The 22,557-nt window shown below is 37.0% G+C and overlaps 1 protein-coding gene across 2 annotated transcripts in view; it reads right to left on the bottom strand.

Annotated features, from left to right (window-relative positions):
• The window catches only part of LOC124722864 (PRKC apoptosis WT1 regulator protein-like), a 59,429-nt gene extending 41,870 nt beyond the window's left edge, over positions 1 to 17,559 (bottom strand). For both annotated transcript variants that reach the window (XM_047247994.1, XM_047247995.1), the window contains exons 1-2: positions 17,403 to 17,559; positions 3,854 to 3,972 (exon numbers count right to left, since the gene is read on the bottom strand). In XM_047247994.1, coding sequence (XP_047103950.1) covers positions 3,854 to 3,968 — 115 coding nt within the window. In that variant the 5' untranslated portion in view covers positions 3,969 to 3,972; positions 17,403 to 17,559. The remainder of the gene's footprint in view (positions 1 to 3,853; positions 3,973 to 17,402) is intronic.
• Between the last annotated feature and the right edge of the window lie 4,998 nt (positions 17,560 to 22,557).

The raw sequence follows: 22,557 nt of genomic DNA, 5'->3' as shown, positions 1-22,557 counted from the left end.
AGAGGTGTGTGCCTTGCTCATGCTCCAGGCAGTGAAGTTAAGCCGCCCCCCCCCCTTCCTCTGGAACACACAATATTCCACTATCATGCCTAATAATGGTCCCTGAAGTATGCCTCGAGTTTAGGGTAGAAGAGGTCTCATGGCACTGGCCTGTCCCCACCTCGGGAAACACAGGGTGGCCTATCCACACACTACCATTGCTAGCAGAGCTCCCTGGGAAACACACAGCTCTCCAAGCCCTAACTTGTGGGACACTCTTCACGGCATCCCTCTGCTGAAACCCGCCCAGCTTCGATGACCCTACTAGTAGATGCGCTACCGCTGTTATGGCCATTCGCGTCACTGAGGCACAAAAATCATCCTGTCGGCGCTGAAGGTGTCTAAAATGAGGTGGTGCCACTGGGAGGCCAAAACATAAAATGGCCTAGATACTTAATACTGTCTTATAAATCTGTTTTACAGAGAGCATCTTACTGCAGCTCCTCCTGAAAGTTGTCATATGAATGACAAAATACCGAGTGCACCATAAGATTGCTTATGAAGTACAGATGTATGAGGGTGGGCTGGAAAGTAATGCCTCTGAATTTTTAATGTGAAAACTCTTAAAACTTTTCAGATAAAACGAATTTTATTAACATTTTACAGCTTTATTCTTCAACTCTACCAATTTGCAGCCCTCCACTAACAGAGGGCTCAGAATTTTTGCATGTAACACTGTGGTGTGTAAATTAACTGTGACAGTGTGCGAGAGACAGCATGCTGTGATACAGTTTTGAATTCAAAGAGTTTGTCCACACATGGAGCACCCTCTCCTTCAGCATGACAATGCCAGACCACATACAAGCACTGCAACATCTGCAACAATCTGACACCTTAAGTTCACTATCACCGATCATCCTACATATAGTCCCGATTTGGCCCCATCCGATTTTCGTTTGTCTCCAAAACTTCAAGAACACCTTTAAGGATGTCATTTTGATAGTGATGAAGACGTGCAAATGGAAACGGATGGGGGGGGGGGGGGGGGGGGGGGGGGGGGGCACCATCAATAAAGTCAAACATTCTGGAGTGACGGTATCAAGAAACTTATCTCACTGGGAGAGAAGTGTTCGTCGCCAGGGTGACTATGTTGAGAAATAAATACGTAGACATGGAGAATAAAGATTTAGAATATTAATAAATTTGTTTTATTTAAAAAGCTTTATGAAATATCACATAAAAAATTGAAAGCATTACTTTTCAGCAAGCCCTCATAGATGTAACAAAATTGATTAAAACCATAATAGTTGTATTTTCATCACTGATTTCCCCCCCCCCCCCCCCTTCGCCACCACAAGCACCCTGCTTGGCTTTCATCTCTGACAGTGCTTTATGAATCTGAAAACTGTTGTGTAAGCTTTAAAGCACTATTATAGCTTCCTAGACAACTGATCACAGTTTTCATGTCAGAAGGGCAGCAGCATTCCTTCTACAACAGTGCTTCGCCTAGAAAACCATATGGAATTTGAAAACCAAATTTCAGGTTGACAACACTGTTTTTTATTAGTATCATATCATCCTACACATCACGAGAGGTTTGAACTGCAGGTCCAACACGACAAAGTCTCTAATACGCTAAATTGATGATTCTCAAACTGTGGTCTGCAAATTCGAAAGCGTACATATTGGCTAACTTCACTGGTTTTTAACTAACTATGGGATTAGTGCTTTTTATTTCTTATGTTTTTATGACACAATCAGATTAGTATTTCACAATGCTGCACAGGTTTCAAGCAGCCAGGTATCATTTCCAGACTAAAGGCACAGGCTGTAAGCAGTTTCTATTGTGATGTCAACAATACTGAAGCCACTTCAGTATGTGCCTTTAGTCGGAAGATGACAACTGGCTTATTTGAACTGATTACAACACAAAATGCTCATCTTACAGTGTTGCAAAAAATAAAAAAAAAAACAAATAAAAACAAAACTTAAGTCAATTACAACTTCATGACCAGACAGTACGTCATTTTTCCCATGGATTAGTGTTTCACAGTTCTACAACAACATTCATCAAGCTCGAGTTTGTGATTATCATGAAAAGTTTACAGTGTGGCTACTGCTGGGTGATGAACAACATTTTCTCGCTAGAAAAGTTTGAAACAGCTACAATAAATATCTCTTACAGGAAGATCAAATGCAGTTATGACCTCTCAGAATACTGCAGCAAAACGAATTACACAAACATTGACAATTTATGAATGATATTGAAATAAACACAAATAGTAATATGTCAGAAATCAATATCTTTTCCATAAGCATGCTGTACCCTTTGTACAGTACTGGAAGATACAGAAACTATACACAGATTTGCCACAAATTAGTACAACGAAGCTAGTGTAAGACAGCACGAACAGAGCACAAAAACTCATGTTAGATTAGATCTGCAGCACAGATATTTTAAGTAACTGGAAGTGATTTAGAGCTCCACCGTAAACCCCTGTTTCTTTGAAGAATCATACTCCCATGTATAAAACAACTTCATATGTCTGATTACTTTACAGATGAGTTAACATGTTAGATATTTGACTAAGTGCGTAAGTAAGAGGAAGTTTCGGAAAGGTCTGAAATTGTGCTTAAAGTTTAAAGTCACAAAGTATTATCATCATAAAACACTAGATGAATAGAGTCTGGGGTAATCTGTACTCTATTTTAAGCAAAAGCTAGTTTTTCATGCATTTCAATGTTTATGACATCGTGTCTCTTGAACTGGGTGTTGTACAATGATATAATTTTTCAGGTACATTCAATGGTGAATGTCTATACTGCTGCAAACTGTGTTGTGAATAGAGTTGGTAATAAAGAAGTAATGAAGTAAAAAGTCATGCCTGATGCTAAAGTTTTACTGCATGACCAGTGAAAATGGAGAAAGCATTTTTTCCTTTCATCATTTTGCAGTGGGGTATTAGAAAGTAGTAGTTTTGTAAAGGTTTGAAATTCTGACTCATGTTTGTCGGAAGTTGATAAGTGCTCTCATTCTCACATACTGGATGAATATGTCTGGGTATTTGCGTGCTGTCAGTTACACTGCATCAAGACAAACACACAGTTTCTAACTGTAATACTTGCTGCATTGTGTTCAGCTTTTAATATGAGACTATATCTTAATGCACGGATTAGGACAGCATTTTAAATTTGGTCAATAATTATGCAAAATATTGAAATTCATATTCTTGTTGCCCCGAGAAGCCCTACTAATGATAAGAGACAACAAGTTTTACATCATTAGTGACTGATGAAGGGTTGATGCTTAGACCAGCACCTAAAGTCATATTTGAACTAAAAAATAAAATATGGTCATTAACAAAAATTTCAAAATATATTTAAAGTCACAAACTGTAAATTTAAATTTGGAGTCTTGAGAAAGTGAAATGTGATCCCCCCCCCCCAATTTTTGTTGCTGGCTTGGATCGGAAGACATAGTGAAATCTGCATTTTAAATTTCACCATGCTTGTTATAAACAGTTAATTATCAACATTCATAGGGCATGTGCAACATACAGTATTCTCCAAAATTAAAAACTTCACACAATACTTCCTTAAAAAGTTTCAAAAATCATCAAGCTGTAACTGGCGCACATGCATACACAAGAACATTCAGATTACTTGCCTTATTTTCGTTCAGAAACAAACAACAATCCATAGTACAGGCCCTATGTAGGCAACAATAATGCTGCCAGTTGTGAAGAAAAGCAAAAAGGTATGTTGTAAAAACTAAAACATTACTATCACTAATAACTATAGCAGTAAAGACTTTATAAATGTCTCTTTAGATTACAAGCATATGTGACAAAATAAATTATTCAAAATCACACACCGAGTCTTGCTGGAGGGTTAACAGTACGGGCCCTTGCTGTCCTGATGCGTGAACGCCGGGAAGACAATTCAAAATCATTTTCAAGGTCTTCTTGACTCACAGAACTCGACGCCATTGTCCTGAAACACATATTACTTGAGCAGTGATTCTTGCTGCTGTGGAACATCAGACCACAACAAAACAAAACTCATGCACACAGGGCACTGCATACTCTGTATAATAATAATATGGCTTCAAAATTTCAATGCATGTCAATAACTGCTACAATACCGAGAAAAATGACCCATCTGGGTACACACCCATCACAAATCCTATCTTTTCCCAATCCATCTCTACCATTATACTTATGGAACAACAATAGTAATATTCCTCAACAATAAGAATGCTTCTGGATTAATATAATAAGTTTGTTATGCATTGACTATATTCCTTCACTTGGTGAGTGAAAAATACTCTCAAGGGATACCTCCATCACAATCACTGGATCTGCTTTAGTCTCCCACATGTCTACTACAGCCATTGATATACTGTTCTGGCACTATCAACAATTCCACTACATGCAAATTTACAAAGTTACTAACACACATAATTAAAGTAACTACATATGATGCTATGATTGAGATATGTGCCTTGACAACTGTCATGAAGTACATGCCACTGGAAGCACGATATGAGATGAAATTGGAAGAGATCACAGGTGTCTCTCCTAGTGGTTGTTTTGTTTCCATAAATAAATCAGAATGACAAACATTCACTCAAATAAGTAAAAGTTTTGCTCTATTATTTACAGCACCTCACCTTTACAGAATATTCTGTCAGCTTCTAATTTATAAAATGTTAAGTTGCGTCAATAAACAAGTTTATAATATCTGATTTTGACATTCAGAGTTTATGAATGGTGGGCTCCATGTGGTTCCCAAGTTGTGCAGTGACTAAACCATAAAGTTACCAAACAGCAACCAGTCGCAAAATCATGTTTTATTTATTCACTTTTGCAATCTATTTCAACTGATTAACAGCCATCATCGGTGCTACAAATACAAGAATAAAAATAAAAATAATTAATAATAGTGACAAAGCAACGTAAAACCAGTTAAATGTATGTAGACGCAGTAAACCATTTAAAACGCACATACAAATTTACCTTTCAACAAATATGTGCCCTGAGTAGTAATAGTGTCTTAAGCAGAGGTCAAACATAAAGTGATATATTGAGAATTGACTATGACAGCGAGAAACCATAAGGGGGCGCTGCAAAGCACCCTCTATGCGAAAAGATACAGCTAAAACAAAAATGAGAAGAAATGACACACAAAATGAGGTAAAATATAATGATATAATACTAAAATATTTACATAAAATGGATATATTGACAAAGATTTTATCAACCACATTGTACAATTGCTTTTTGGCGTACATAACTGTACTAATTAGTAAAAAGGAACAAAACATAGATGAGAAACACACCATAGAAAAAATTTTTTTAAACTTTTTGGATTTTTTTTAATTCGTTATCATATTATCGAAAAGCAAAAGTTAATCTTAATGCCAAAACGTAAAACGGTGTTGGCATCCATCTAGCGTACAGTTAATGATATTCAGGAAGATCAGATTTTTTTTTGCAGACAGCGCCACATTACTGAATACACATGTAATGTAAACTTAGTTGAGATAAGAAAATTACAGACACGAACGAAACAAACGTATTAAAGAAACAAGACAAAATGCAAAAATAAAGTGCTAGCACACTTCATACATGGAAAAATTAACACAGGCTCGATAGGATGAATTGAGAACTCTTAGGGGCTCTTGCGGTGTGCTCGTGTAACACGAGGCATAAATCTACACCGTATGTCTGTTGGAGGAGCCGACAAGACGGTAAAAGCCCAATTAAAGGGCGTCAATGCAAACTTGGTCACAATAACATCATTCATATCACCAATATATTTATCTCCCCCCCCCCCCCCCTCTTCCCTCCTCCACCCCCCTCTCGTCTTTCTTTGTCCTATAATTTCCATTCCCATCAAGCAAATGCTCAGCGAAGAGCTCCCAAAAAATGAACTCCCCTCACTATCACCTGCTCATTGAGAAGGCACACGCTAGCTGATCTATGATGATTGAAGATCTCCGTATCATCTACCAAATCAAGATAATTCCCTTTTCGCTCTATGTAATAACCTCACATGCATCTCAATTCGAGGCAGTTCACGCCCACTATTAATAATGTGGGCTGCAAAATTTGAGCAATCAGCGGCGTCCTTTCTGCCAACAGCGACATGTTCAGCAAATCTAGTTTCAATTTTCCGTCCAGTCTGACCTACGTAACATGCTTTACAGCTTGGACAAAGTATTCTGTAAACCCCCGAATGGTGTAAAACTTTTACTTTATCTACGCCATGATCTAAAATTTGTCCCAAATTATTCTTAGTTGAAAAAGCAATCTTAACCTTGAGTTTGCTAAAAACAGCTTCAACATTAATACTAACTGCCCCTTAGTATGGTAAAGAAATATTTCATCGTTTCATTTTCCCCTACAATTACTTCATTTGCTCCCATGTCTATATTTGTTGGCAAATTTTTCATAAATTTTTTGAACAAATGGTAGCGGATAATCATTAGATTTAGCTATGGATAAAATAATATCTAAGTCAGTTTTACGATCCTCTTCAGAAAGTGGGGTACAGAAAACGTGATTAAATGCAAATATGAAAAATGCCATTTTATGCTGATTAGGGTGGGCTGCATGATAGCACTTTATTTTTGCATTGTGTCTTGTTTCTTTAATATGTTTGTTTCGTTCATGTCCGTAATTTTTTTATCTCAACGTAGTTTACATTACATGTGTATTCAGTAATGTGGCACCATCTGCCGGAAAAAATCCGATCCTCCTGAATATCATTAACTGTACGCTAGATGGATGCCAACACTGTTTTACGTTTTGGCATTATGATTAACTTTTGCTCTTCAATAATATGATAAAGTATTTTTTTTTAATTTTTTTAATTTTTAAAATTTTTTCTATGGTGTGCTTCTCATCTATGTTTTGTTTCTTTTTACTAATTGGTACAATCACTTTTTGGCACATATAACTGTACTAAGTGGTTGACAAAATCTTTGTCAATATATCCATTTTATGTAAATATTTTAGTATTATATCATTATATTTTACCTCATTTTGTATGTCATTTCTTCTCATTTTTATTTTAGCTGTATCTTTTCGCATAGAGGGTGGGTTTGCTTTGCAGTGCCCCCTTATGGTTTCTCGTTGTCATAGTCAATTCTCGATGTATCACTTTATGTTTGACCTCTGCTTAAGACGCTATTACTACTCAGGGCACATATTCGTTGAAAGGTAAATTTGTATGAGCATTTTAAATGGTTTAATGCATCTACATACATTTAATCGGTTTTGCGTTGCTTTGTGCACATTTATTCATTTGGTCACTGTTATTAATTATTTTTATTCTTTTATTTTTAGCACCGATGATGGCTGTTAATCAGTTGAAATCGATTGTAGAAGTGAATAAATGAAACACGATTTTGCGACTGGTTGCTGCTTATTTGGTAATTTCATTCAGTGTTTGTTTTCTACAGACTAAACATGTCCACAGAAACCTGAAACACGCAATATGTTTGCTGTAATTTCTGAGGTTTCTCAGCATGAGTGATAGATGGTAGGTTTTCAAATGCCTAATGGAACAACTAGTCCACACTATGTAAATATTTCTAGTTGGAATCCAGTGAGCAAACAGCAGGCGAATCCTTTACAGTACATGAAAAAATGCCTAGGTCATACATAACTGAAATCTCAAATCTGCAGGAAACCCATCACCATGCCATTGATATGATCATTCCTTGTCACAGACAGAACTGCCAAGTATTTTCTAACAATATTGTCACTTGAAGGAATACAATCACAGTCACATCAATTGACTCTAAAAATTTACACTGGTATTAATGAAACATTTTACCTCTCTTGATATTTGCATCAGATTTTATATATTGAACAAAATAAATTCAAAATTTACACAATTTATGCAACAGGACACATCAAACAATTGTATTCAAGATTGAGGGTATGATTCCAGACAGAAATATTGCTGTAACAATAAATATAAGAGCTGAAGGATTGCAAAAGTGAATAAATGAAACATGATTTTGCGACTGGTTGCTGCTTATTTGGTAATTTCATTCAGAGTTTGTTTTCTACAGACTAAACATGTCCACAGAAACCTCACTCAATCTACAATACCAGCATCCTGATACCACCTACCACCATAACTGCATAATTTTAGAACATAAAACATTTTGTTTACATAGAACAATTGACTATTATTTATACTGATCACACCCTGTCTAAATGGTGAGGTTTTGTAAAGCTCTCCATGTACACATCGTAACATACCAAAAAGAATAATAGTGCCTAAGGAAAAGGGGGAAAAAAAGATGTCATGCAAGAATATTCAACTCATCTTTTTTTTTTATTTATAAAAGAATTCTTCATAAATGTCTCATTTTTGCAATATATCCCAGTGGCATAAATATGCTGTAACTCAAAATTTATGTAGAAATTAAGAATACCAAGCAACAAATATGACAGAGCTAGCCTCTTGCCTATATTTGGGTGACGCTTTGCCTGCATTTCTAGCAACTTGTTCCCATGTGATCTTTTAATCCACTTGATTATTTTCCCTATTTTTAGCAGGTCTTTTCAACTGGGGGTCTTACTGACTTGGAAATATGCATAGAGTGCATCCCAGAGGTGAGATTGTGGAAGGGGGTGATGTAACAAGGTGGCAACAGAAGGGCATCTGGCTACCTCTTAAACTAACCATGCTGACCCTGATCCAAAGCAGAATGAAGACAAAAGAAAAAAATATTAGTTATAGCAAAGAAAAATAATGCTTCTGTCAAAAAGACAGTGTTCAGAAGGTTGCATCAGTGTACATAGTAATAAAAATTTCATGTTTATTTAGTAATTATTATTATTTCACATGTCCATAAGCTGCCAGGATAGCACAGGTCTGTGAGCTGTTAAACAGTATTCACACAATGAAAGTATAAGTTAAAGGTTGCTGAAAGTAGAATACTGCTGGCTATTGCTGGGCTGACCACTTCTTAAGATGCTCTCAAGAAGAGTAATTTGTGTTTTGGCGAGCTTTGTGATGATAATAATAATAATAATAATAATAATAATAATAATAATAATAATAATAATTATTATTATTATTATTATTATTATTATTATTATTATTATTGTAGTAGTAGTAAAATGTCGTAGTTATTATTATTCCCTGGATTCACATTAATTTTATATTTAGACTACAATTAACTTGTACCACAGCATTATGGTGAGTGTAGGTAAAAATAGGTTTGTTTCTTAGCATATGGAATTAAAATGAACTGTATTTTCAAATAATTTCTTTTGAAAATGTAACGGACATGATGAGTGTCAAACTGATTTTAAAAAGATCCTGCTATCATTACCTGCATCCTCAAGTACACCCATGATGTTAAAAGTCATCATGCACAAAGAAAGTATGCAAAAAGTAAGTTTCTTTATGTTGCCTTGTGAGCATTTTAAGATCAAGTGTAAGGGAAGATGCATGTCACACAGTATCTTAACTTCTAACTGGTAAGTATAATAATGTTTACATCTGTTAGTACAGTAAATAGACATTCTCAACTTTTTAGATACAAGGTGCAACATAACTGAAATAGGAGGTTAGACAGGTAAAACTCAAGAATATTTTACACACAGTCTCCTTTTTTCCAGCTTTATTTCTTTGCCCTTCATTCTTTACCACCTACAGAAAGGCACTCCTTGCTCTGGAAACTCAGGACACCAGTACAAATTTATTTCTTAATAAGTGTATGAACTTTAAAGCAATGCGTAAGTTACGAAAGTATATACTGAGAGAGAGAGAGAGAGAGAGAGAGAGAGAGAGAGAGAGAGAGAGAGAGATGAAGAAAAAAAAAAAAAAAAAATAGCTATCCTTATCTTCATACAAGAATAGGTAGCTAATAATACTGTCAAACATGCAGTCTGAATGAAAAAAAAGTATCACAGATCATGTTAAATTCCTTCAGATTTCTTAAAATGGCATTTCAAATCTGAATCTGATACCCCCTTGCAATAATGCAACAATACAGTACTTGTTTTTAAGTACCACATTCTCTATTCAAAGGAGTGATGGTGAGGCATCGGTTATGACTCTCAGGCATTCATGTTTTATGGAGACATGGAAACGACATTATGATGTGTCATGTTTCCAGTTTCTAATCTGGTAACAGCATATCAAATGCCAATTTGTAGGCAGATAATGACAACATCCATTTGCCTTATACAGCAGAGCAATCTCTGCCTTGTGTTGATACAAGAAAAGTCATGCAACTTAACATACGATAACAATATTGGATGTACCAGTACAAATTTTACAGATCTATCAATAGCCAAATGTTTGTATTCATCTTCCTTCAGCCAGCAATTACTTTGTTCCAGAAACTGATTAGCCCCTGAATAGCCATTAAATGAATCTGCAAATACAGATTAAATTATTTCTATTTTTCTGGTCAAGTAATATTTGAGCACTATTATACAAGTTGGTTTACAAATGAGGAAGACTGCACCTTTTTTCATACAATTTTTAAGCATTTCATGTACTTTTTCCTCAATGATGCTACCCCCCTTCAAACTTCACAATAGTTTATATTGATGATGATGATGATGATGTCCCATACTCCGAGGAGCGTAGACTGCTTTTCTTATTTTGCTATATGGTATTCTGATATGCTCATTTCCTTTCAGAAAGGTCACAGTTTGTAGTAACTTAAAGATCATCATCTAATAAAATCAAAAGTTGTAAATAAGAGTTTCTTAGGAAGTATTGTAGGCACCCTGCAATTCTCAATCTGTATAAGCAATTTAGGAGACAATCTAAGCAGACCTCAAAATGTTTGTGCATGATGCTATCCTTTACTCTCTAGTAGTCATCAGAAGGTCCAAATTACAAAATCCTTTTGACTATATAATGGCATCATGCAAAAAGTGGCAGCTGACCCCAAACAAGAAAAAGTGAGAGGTCCTCCACATTAATAATAAAGTCTGTTTACATAACAACTCGTATAAGCTTTAAAGCTGTCAGTTCAATTAAATATGAAGGGATTACAATTACAAACAATATTAACTGGAACCATCATGTACAAAATGTGAACCCACAACTATTTTTTATTAGCAGAGCACACAGAAAGAGCAACAAGTCTACTAAACACACTGCTTACACTACTTTTGTCTATCTTCTTCTGCAATACTGCAGTGCAGTATGGGATCCTTAATACCAGGTAGGATTGATAAAGAACATAAGAAAAAGTGGAGTGGAGTGGGGGGTGGAGATGGGGGGGGGGGGGGGGGAGTGTGACACACATGATAATCAAGCTGGGTTGGCAATCATTAAAACAAAGGCACCTTTTGTTTCGTTGAGATCTTTTCACAAAATTAAATCACTAAGTGTCTCCTCCAAATTCAAAAACACTTTGCTGTTTATCTACATAGCGAGAAATGGCCATCATGATAAAATATGAAAAATCAAAGCTTGAGAAATCGTCAAAAAGGCTCCAGGAATCTTCTGCCAAACACACAAGTGTTAATTGCAGATTAATCGCCAGATGTAGTCTATAGCTCAACCCCAGTACATAGCTAATGTATGTTTGACAGCCTATTAATGCACTGTATATTCTTTTCAAATTATATTTATAAGCTACATGTAGACATCGGCTGATGCTCTTATCAGCATTTTCATTTTTCTCCTATACTTCCTTTATTACACTGCAGTTCAGGTGTGAAGATGCCTGTGACAGCTTAGCAGACCAAACCTGGCATGAAACATGCAGCCACACAGTTTATACATAATAAAGGGCAGGATGTGTGTCTGGGCCTGATGAAACTTGCATCTCTTATTTCTCATTTTCCAACTAACAACATGCCTGCTCAAAATGTAAAGCAGCAGCTGAAGCAGTTGGGCACCAGCAATTAAGATATTCTGCTGCGGCACACCAATTACTTGTGTCAATGTTTAGACTTAAGATTCTTCTAGAAATGGATATTGCAGCACTTCACTTCAGAGGAACAGCATGGGGTCTTCTACTTATGTTCACTTCACCACACAATGTGTGTCAAGGAAGTCTATGGTTTCTAATCCATCAGAAATGACCAATTAATCTAAGTTTGTCACCAATTATAGTAGCGTCTATACTATTCATCCTCCCCTTCTCAAGAACAGTTTGATATAAAGTCATCCCATTTGATGTTCATAATGTATCTAAGCTTTTATTGGTTGAAGCATTCTAGTTTCTTAAGATGACAGTGCTATAATGTCCAATAGGTCAGGTAGAACTAACTGCTCGTTACTCCATGAGTTTGATGAAGTGTCATATCTTTGTTCAGTAAGACCCTATTGTGAGACAACAAAAAGCAACATGCGTAACAGCATATATTCTGTTCTCCATGTCCTTTGGTTGCTGATATACTTCACAGATAGAGGAACTGATCTATTTGTTCCAAAGATGAGCTGGATACAGACATTTAAAACCAGAAAGGCAGTTCTAGGAGCTGTCTGTGTGAGTAGCTTTGTTTTCAGGATTTTGATGGTTTGGCCAAAACATTCATATGCACTACTGAAAGTTTAGAGACAGTTGCAACTCAACAGGTGTATGAGGTAGAGAAACATTGTCACCTACATATTGTAGATCAGTTACTTGGGTGAGACTTGTGAACATTTTAGAATGTCGTGGACTAATTAAGTAGCCCTCTATCAATCTGTATTCAGGTTCTGGTTACAGACAATGTCTCTGAGCATGACTGAGTTACAGGGCAATGTCGTAATGAGAATGCATCATTGTTTGAGCCCATAAGTAATAGAGAATCTATCAGATGTTTCATTCTGGCATAGCACTTGCCAAGACACATCATCACGGACAGTTTTAGTCAGTTCAACATAATGTTCACCTGAAACATTTTAAGAGCTCCCACATAGCTTCTTTGGGCACCATATCAAACATTTTTCTAGGTCACAGAGCACTAACAGTAAAGGCTTATGTTGTTCACCACATTTCTCTTGTTGTCTTCAAATACAGATGATCATATCAATAGTGCCTCTGCAGGGGCGACGTCCGGACCGATATTTGGGACATACAGTCTCAGAAAGAGCCTGGAGGTGATTATGTAGAATTTTAGCAAAAATATGTCATTTGGTAATTACTGCATATGCTTCTTTCGCCTTCTTTAAAGATAGTGACAACTGAGGAATTCTCCACCTCTATTGGTACCTTGTGGTTTCTATATTAACAGAAACAGAGAAGAGAGTGTTTATGAGGTAAGCTATCACTTTGAATTGTCTCCAGAGGGATTTCAGGATGTGTGCCATTCTCAACTTCATAAGATCTAGAACCTTACTAAATTACAAAGTTTTAGTGAGAGTGTCACCTATGGTTGTGCTGGTTGCTGGGAGACATGTTTTTGGAAGTTGTTAGGAGCAATAAAACTATAATTTAAAAGTGGCCTGTAGTGCTCTTTCCAGCAGCTCAAGATGCCACGACTGTCAGCAAGGATGGTCATACAACTGACTGTTTCCAGTGCCCCTGATGAACATCTCTTATTCAACATACAAACTCACGTGCCTGACAGACTTTTGGAGTTCTTTGGACTTTGTCACCACTTTTTCTTCACTGTCCATATTTCAGTTTCATATTTCTACTTGAGCTCTGGAAAACATGTTTTGTTTTCCATAGAGAATTGATCTTGAGCAAGAAATAGGTAAGCATTCCACTTGATACATATAAGGTTCTTCATTATTTTCATAAAAAGTAATTTTTCTTCTTTACATTCAAACCAAAGATATCCTCTACAGTCTTTTTGATGGTGTATTTTGAACTGGTTTCGATGAGACAATCTAAAAAGTGTGTCTTTCAAGACAGCAAAAGGTGTTATCCTGAAGGCTGTAAATGGTGAATTTCCTCCTGAAAGTATTTGAGAAGTAGGATTGTGGCTTACGATGTATGAGAATCCTCACATGGCTCACTAACAGTTTGTGAACAGTCCTGCAACCAACAATGTTTCGAGCTGTTTTCCTGATCAGAAAATCTTTCTTGTCATCCTGGCACATGGCACATGATGACAGTAACATGCCAGTGTTTGGAACATGGATGCATCCATTTGGTCTTTTCATGATTAGGTACATGGAATAGAATACTGGTCATATAAAGCTCGTGCCCACCACAGAGACCATCACGAAGTTGCAATCCACCGATGTTGCAGTTTCCAACACACTGATTACCCAAAAGCAAATGTCTCTAGCACTGAAGTCGTCAAGTGGCAAGAGTTTATCTTTTGTAGGTATACTGACAAGAACATTGTTCAGTTGATGGTTGAACTGGTTATTTGTATCTTCAGCACTGTCTAAAGAGGAAGCAGAGGCAGAGAACTGTGACAAAGCTATCTGCAACAACAGGAATTCTAAGAATTATTATTCCTTCATTGACAATCTGCATCCTTTCCTTTCCAGAAGATGGTGTACCCTGAACTAGTGTCACTAATGTGTTCTTTGCTTGACAGTGATTTCACTTAATGTGCAATGCATATATATGATCTTGCTAGCTCATGGGGTGATGAGTTTTTGTTCTTTCCAGTCCGCCTAGAAGAGTCCTGACATACCATGTTCCAATAGCCAATCATATTGTTCTCTCTTTGTTTCCATCCGCAGATTACGAGTGAATGTCAGGATGCAGATTGCCGGACAGTTGCAAATGTGACACTATGTTCACCCCACCTTCCCTAGGGCATCCTCATTCAGAGTGGGCACTAGTTACCCTAAATAGGCTTGCCTAGTCATAGATGCAGGACCAGATACACAAATAGTCACTAGAGTTCTCAGGAAGATGACTATCAAATACCAGTCACCAATGCGGAAGTTCAGACAGACACCTTCAAGCCTCACTAAAGCCTGCTCCCACTGTCAATATCCCATTGCCACTGGACTTCAAGGGAAATGGTAGGAGAAACTGCCATTCGTGTAATGCTTTTTGGGCAGTTCGCAACTTGCAAGGGAGTAATCCACTTACTGTGATTCTGGAGCCTGTCATGGCACACGGGTATGAGTTGCAGATTTTAGACGTCACAACTGCATTGAACTGCTGCAAGCCCCAAGACAAAAGCCAGTTTCTCTGGCGTGGCCTCTTTTGGCTAAGGGATAATTGAGAATCTTAGATGAGAAATGTTGCTCTTCTGCTCTCCATCATTGGGTCCTAGGGCATTGGGAAAAAGCTGTATGGAAAAGGATGTGAGAAGAGAGGTGTCATTGTGGGACACACTTTGTCAGGTTAATTTGCTAAATGGAGAAATAGTGAACACATAATCCATATAAAAGAATTTAGTGGTTCAATTGGATGTCAGAAACCTGATTCCTTTCTTTTCACAACATTCCACAATTTGAATATGGCAGGTTAGTCAAAGTGGTACTTGAGAGAAGAATGTCCATCCTCCCATCTCAGACTTTCTCTGCTGCTTTATATAATTTGTTGATGCCTTACATTCATTGAAAAAAGATGTAAGTATCATTATTGCCACCAACAGCTTGAATAACAATATTTAAATATAGGCATTCATTTCTGTTTGAACATAATACTGTGAAAGACCCAAAAATGAGAAGGCCCAGATCTCAATAAAGGTTACCCAGCCTGTGCTTTCATATAAACTTCGTTTGTAACAAGAGAATTTAATCATGAGTGTTTCAAACTATAAGCATGCTAGCATAAAAAATAAAGGTTACGAACAATGGTTTGAAGTATGGTGTGACCAGTCATTCTGCTAAGCTGTTCAAAACAACAACAACAACGTGGGACACAGTCAAACATATTTAATAACACATTTCTCAAATTTTTCTCATAATATATTATGTATGAAGAGTAGTCACGTGAATAGTTGAATTGGTGCAGCAGATACATTATGTTGACAAATCCAGCTGAAATCAGAGACACATACTGATGATATCAATATCATTTAGAATCTGCACAAACATAAATGGTCAAAGGTGTCTTCTCACAAGTTAGGTCATATGACAATTACAATGTAACATAAAAAAAACTATTATTAACCCCCTCATAAATCCTCTGATTACAGTGCTAAAGCTAACTCGAATAAATGAAGGCATTTTGAAGTGCAAATATAAGCAAGCAAGTGGTCCTCAAATATCTGTATAAAGTGAAGAACAATTCTGAAGATACATGCAATGGTACCAAGTCATACACGTCAGAAAACGTGTTGTTCCTCATTTCACTTCTTTGGATTTTCGCTATTAGTGTAGAACAGGAAAATTATATCACAAGTAAGTACAGATACACTTAAGCTTTCCACTTTTCTCATTCATATATTTTTCCAAAATAGATGTTTGCAGTACTCAAGCTGGAAAATACAGTCACCAAACAGATAATACCAATTTTTATCAATCAGAGACATTCCCCATTCTTCCAACGTGTCAAGGATTACCCAACAATGATTTATTCGCATACCACATATTGTTTCCGAGTTATGTAGATGTCGACAAGCACATACCAGGGGCCAATCTAATTTCCATGGTACCCAAACACGCAGAAAATTTGTATGGCACTCCGTGGCTCACACTGCTGCATGTTTGTTTGCGTGCCTGTAATCGCATCCTGGCAATCGCATGTTTAAAAGTGTTGTGCGATGTTTGTGGATGACACCGCCCTTTTAAAAACTTTTGTTTTTAAATTACGAAGTTATTACATATGATTGTATCGACAACCTTAGTTTTACAAACTAGACCACTTTGAAAATTTATTTATAACCTATTTTTAGAAAGTACGTAGCGAAAAATTTAAACATTTGACTACCCTATTTAAAAACACCCGATCAAACAAAGGTTTCGGTGAAAAATTATTTCATTATATCTTCAGGTGTTTAAGCAGTAAACCAAAATCTAAAGAAACTGCCACATGACACAATCAAAGTAATTCACCAACAAATCAATATGAAATAGAAAAATAATGCTTTCTATGCAAAAACATACTGTTTTAGTGCCCCTTTCCTTTCTGAAGGCGAATATCCGATGACAACGTCAATAAGTTTTAATTTTCAATCTCATACGCTTGGTGCGTCACAGCGCGTCATCCACGAGACACTACAACTGGAATGTGTCAATAAAACATCTGCATCTGACACAATCGGTCTTTTTACAGATGACAGTAACAACAATGGAACAATGTAGTACGGAACTGATTAAGATCTAATTTTGTTTACCCATAATGTGGTGATTAAACACAAACTGACTTCGAATATTATTGTTCAACGCAACACAGTGACACGTACAAAAAGACTAAAAATATACGAGCACTAGTCATAAACCTTTAGTAATGACACTTTTCAGTACTAAGAAGTCTCTCAGAAAATCGGGATGCTGCAATCTAAGAAATGCAAATGGAGTAATGAAAAGAATTAGAAACGAGCACTTTAAATTCTAGGACACATCCACATTACCTCCTTATTCCACAACAGCTCGCACCCCTAGCGTATCACGCACACTGTCACTAGCTATACTTTCGTAAAATTCCACTACTCCGTCACTGATAACATTATGGTCAAACTATTAACGATATTATTGACATGCAGCGATTATAATGTTCGTGCGTACATGCGTGTTTACAAAGATACTCACATGAACAGTGAAGGAATGGAAGGCCTTTGCTTACAGAGATATAAAACTATAAAGTGGGGATCAGGGTTTTACAAAATGATTTCGAAGCATAGAGATATGTTTCGAACTATAAACTTCTTTCTCAGTTCAACACAACGCATTTCCCAGTGAAGCAAAATATTGTGAAATTTTGTCTCGACAATGAGAGACTGGAGTGGTATGTTTTCTTTTTTTGCGGAAATATTAAACAATCTATGGCACAAATTTTCCATTGTGATTCCCCTTTTTAGTTTAGTTTACTATTTCGTATGAAAACAATCTATTAGTTATTACTGGATATTGTTGAAAAGGCAGTATTTTAGCAAATACTAAGCCAATGAGAAACGAACAACACTAACACTTCCACAGTCAAATTACAGAATACTAATCCAAATAGCCCCCATTGTTTACACTAATGGTCAGTTACGAAATGGTCAAGAAGCTTGTAATTCACGACATTACGTGGCTCAGTCGTCACAGTGCTTTCAGATGAAAGTTGAACTCCACTTCTTTCGGTCTCTCAAACGTTGACAAAGCTTTTATCTCACAAGGAGACGGCACAACCGTGGGGTCGAGGATTTGTCCGAAATTTTGTGTGGTGAAAGAGGACCCCTAACACCTCACATGGTTAAAATATTAGGATGCACTACTCGGAAAATCCCGGGAAAAATCAGTCCAAAAGTTTTTAGGTTCCTTATGAGTATAAAATGTTAAGCCACTTCCCAGCCGCTGTCTGGCGTACATGGTTAGCGCTCAGACCCTTACGCCAGCGATCTCGGGTTCGATTCCTCCTCCCGCACCTCTATTTTTTTTTTCTTCTGTTGCTTACAAAATTGCAGCGCATTGTTACAGGACAATCGTGAAATTAATTCCCAGGAAGATTGTATAAAAATTCATTCTATAATTCACCATCAATTATCGTCAGCAACATTCCGAGACATGATTCAGTATGCCTGGTTTGCCTCAAAATTATCAGAAACTCAAAACATTTTCGTAAATGTTAATGGGGCATGTTTTTGTACAGATTTATTGCAAACGCCCTGTGATCGAAAAAAATCCGCTTTTATATGTTGCAAAAATTATTGCTTTGTTTGTTTTTACGATAATTACCACTGCGGTTCTTGTTTATAATTATTATATGTATAAAAACTGAATATTTCCCAATCGCCTTCGTTATCCTGATTAAAAACCCAATGTTTCTGCTCATATAAATTACAATGAAAAATGGAAAACCCACCGCCATGAATTGTGTTATTGGACAAAAAGAAATAATTTTTATTCAATAATGTAACTAATTTGTTAAAGATAATGTAGGTTTGGGAAACTTTCTGAATAATTGGTGGAATAACAAAAGAAAATGAAACAAAAGAAAAAAGTGCTTTTTTTTTTTTAAATCTCATTTTCTTCGTTTCATCTGCTCAGGACGGACGTCGTAAGACATCCGTTTAAGTTCGTTGTTGATCGGTTAGCTCAGTTTTTTTATTACAGAGGGCTGCTAACCCTCTGACCGAACACACTGAGCTACCATGCCGGCAACCTCTAGGCCAGAGGGCGGCTCGACAATGGACAAACATTTTATACTCATAAGGCACCTAAGAAACTTTGGATCGATTTTTCCCGGGATTTTCCGGGTAGTGCGTCCTAATATTTTAACCACATAAGGTGTTAGGGGTCCTCTTTCACCACAAAAAATTTTGGACAAATCCCCGACCCCACGGTCGTGCTGTCTCCTTGTCAGTTGCGATTCTAAAGGTGTTAGTCAGATTCCAGGTCGACAAAGACATGATTGTTACTCGCACACACATTATCTCAGTATTGCCAGTACATTGCTGTACAAGAAGTCTCCAATGCATTAAGAATTTAGCTGTCACTGTTAGCCCAGTCATTTCATTTGGAATATTTTGCCACATTTTGTGCATTCACTCCATAAAAATGTTTTTGTAGCTAAGAACTGACCAAGCATAGAGGTTCATTTCTGGAAACGTACCGTTTTCCCACTACACGTAAAATACCACAACTCCCGATCAAATCTCCCACAGTTTCAGCGCTACTGACTAGGGTAATACGTACATCATTCAGCTATTACCTGAAGTCTGATGCCCACTACAGATTTGTTTACATGGCATTCAGCTGAGTTTGTGATCTGCCCAGAGAGGTTTGTACCTGTTGTGGTGCTTGTGGTCTCTGTTCATGCTGCGTTAGTATACACGGTAGTAACCATTCAGTGCAGCACATATATTCCATTTCTAGTGTGATTGGGCCATACCTCCTCCACCACATTTCACGAGTGCAGTGGACTTGCAGTTCCTTGACAGCATTCTCCATGGGCTATTGGAAGATGTGCAACCGCATGTGCATCAAAACACGTAGTTCCAGCACGATGGGACACCACGTCATTGTTCACCTACAGTCTCAGATCATCTGGACCAATAATTTGGGCAACAATGGATAGGTCGTTGTGGCCCAATTGTGTGGCCTGCACTTCCTCCCTATCTATACTCGTTAGACTGCTACCGGCAGAGTCACATGAAATACTCGATTTACCGATATTAGACCCCTGTGGCAGACGCTGGAGGATCAGAGATTCGTGACCATTTGTACCAGCACATGATATGGAGGTACCATATCTGTGCTGACGCTGGTGGTCATCACGTCACTCCTTACTTGTAAGTGGACCAAGACAACAAGCAGCAGGAGCTGGAGAACAATGTGTGTTATAGTATTTTACGTCTAGTGGGAAAATGGTAGGGAATGTTTCCGGATATGGATTCCTGTGCTAAACTTAACCATTTTGCTACCCACTACATGTCCTTAAGTCTATAAAGGAAGTTTAATTACACCCGGCATATGGTAACTAAAATGCTGTGGCTGTTACAATCGATGACTGGGCTTTATGGGAGTAACATGCTCATGACATTCTATTTGGAAATATCCTCATGCATTTATTACTCTTCAGTTGACTGTCACTATTCGTGTAAAACATATTAGCAACTAGGAGCACCATCATTGGTTCCCATAATGTACAGATTATTTTTCTATAGTAATCATAAAATTCCAATTAAGGACAGCTTTACATTAAACATTCAGTTTAAGGTTCTGCCACACCCTGTAACATTCAAACTCTTCACTATACGAAAACAACAGTTGTTCCTGGACATCATGCTTTTATTATGTTTGGATTTAAGATAGGGCCCTATATGGCTCAATAAATCTATTCCTATCTCTATTCCATATAATAGTACTGAGAACCGATGTAAAGAATTTTCCCCTCTAATGACCTCAGAACCGGGATCCATTGTTAACTTTAAAACACATATCAACTTTAAAACACATATCACCATCCAGTGGAATTTGGTCCCAGTTTTTTCCTATCTAGAGCTATACTATTCATAATCAGAGACCATCTCAAAGCTGAATTATATAAATTACATGAACGGGAGTGACTCAACCCATCATTGGTAGTGAATGGGATTTACCTGAATGAGATATCCCCCAGGCTGTGGCTAAGCCATGTCTCTGCAGTATCCTATCTTTCAGGAGTGCTAGTTCTGCAAGGTTCGCAGGAGAGCTTCTGTAAAGTTTGGAAGGTAGGAGACGAGATACTGGCAGAAGTAAAGCTGTGAGGACCGGGCGTGAGTCCTTCAGTAGCTCAGATGGTAGAGCACTTGCCCGCGAAAGGCAAAGGTCCCGAGTTCGAGTCTCGGTCGAGCACACAGTTTTAATCTGCCAGAAAGTTTCATATCAGGGATTTACCTGTTGTTGTAGTGCTGAAATCATGGTACTGCCCTTCATTTGTGGAAACTTTAAAATTACCATCAGTGACCAGTCCACAACAGATGCTTCCCCTGTTCTGTAACCAGATGAATTCCTTGTTAAACTAGACAGGAGAAAATATTTTTCATAAACTGTTCTCACAGAACCTTGTTTGTAACATCCTTTTATTGAACCATCTCAATAGATTATCATATTGAATACTCTGGCTTGTTTAGGTACCAAAGGCTGCCAACAGGAATTGAAAGCAAGACTGTGATTTATCAAACATACTCAGAAAAATTTCAAAATATATACAGATGTATACTATCTTCCTAGTCGAAATCACTATGTATACTAATCAATAGGATCACCTGAACAATTTATAAGTACTTACATCTATATTACAACAAGCAAAGTTAGAATTAAAATCAGTAAAGTATCAAATGCTTATCACCGACTGAGTGAGTGCTCCAGACCACAGAAATGTTAATAACTCCCAAAAACTATTACAGGTTTACTAGTATTTCTCACAAAATATACTGCTATGTTAAATTCATAAGCAACACTGCTCAAATAATGCGCCCTCTCAAACATCTGAGGTAGATTAGCGTTCTATACAGTAATTTCCCTCTGACTGTAACACATTTTACAAAACTTGCAAAAAGAAACTTGAGACTATCCCTCACCTGTAAACACTCCAATGAAGTAAACAAACAGTATCACCACTAAATAAACCTAAAATCACCTATGATTTTCAATCAAAAATGAGTTACAGAGTGCATCACATATAACACTGAGTGTACATCTTATGGTGTAAGAACCAGACCTGTATGGACTTAATCTGAATGAAAAACTAGAGTTGCCAACCAATGTTATTTTTTTGATTGGAGCAAGAATCAGATTAGACCTGGACTTACCTGTTTCTTGCACCAATTGGTGACAGTACAAGCATAGCAGCTGTTCGTTGTTTTAAAATGGCCAAATGTAAATGACTCTATTTTGTTTTTCTGGTTGATTAAGACCTTCAGAAGATGGATTCTGATTTTAGTATTGTAACTAACAACACTGTAGAAACTGGAAAAGAAATGTATGTAAACTTAAAAGATTAAGAGGAGAATCATGTATATCATGTAGTGAAAAGGAAGTTGTTGCTCATGAAACAAGTCGATCATGTGACTGTAAACGGATATGTGTTGATATATTAGA

This window comes from Schistocerca piceifrons, chromosome X, assembly GCF_021461385.2.
Source record: "Schistocerca piceifrons isolate TAMUIC-IGC-003096 chromosome X, iqSchPice1.1, whole genome shotgun sequence".
NCBI lineage: Eukaryota > Metazoa > Arthropoda > Insecta > Orthoptera > Acrididae > Schistocerca > Schistocerca piceifrons.
The sequence above is the reverse complement of the archived record's forward strand: the minus strand, read 5'-3'. Positions and strand labels throughout refer to the sequence as shown.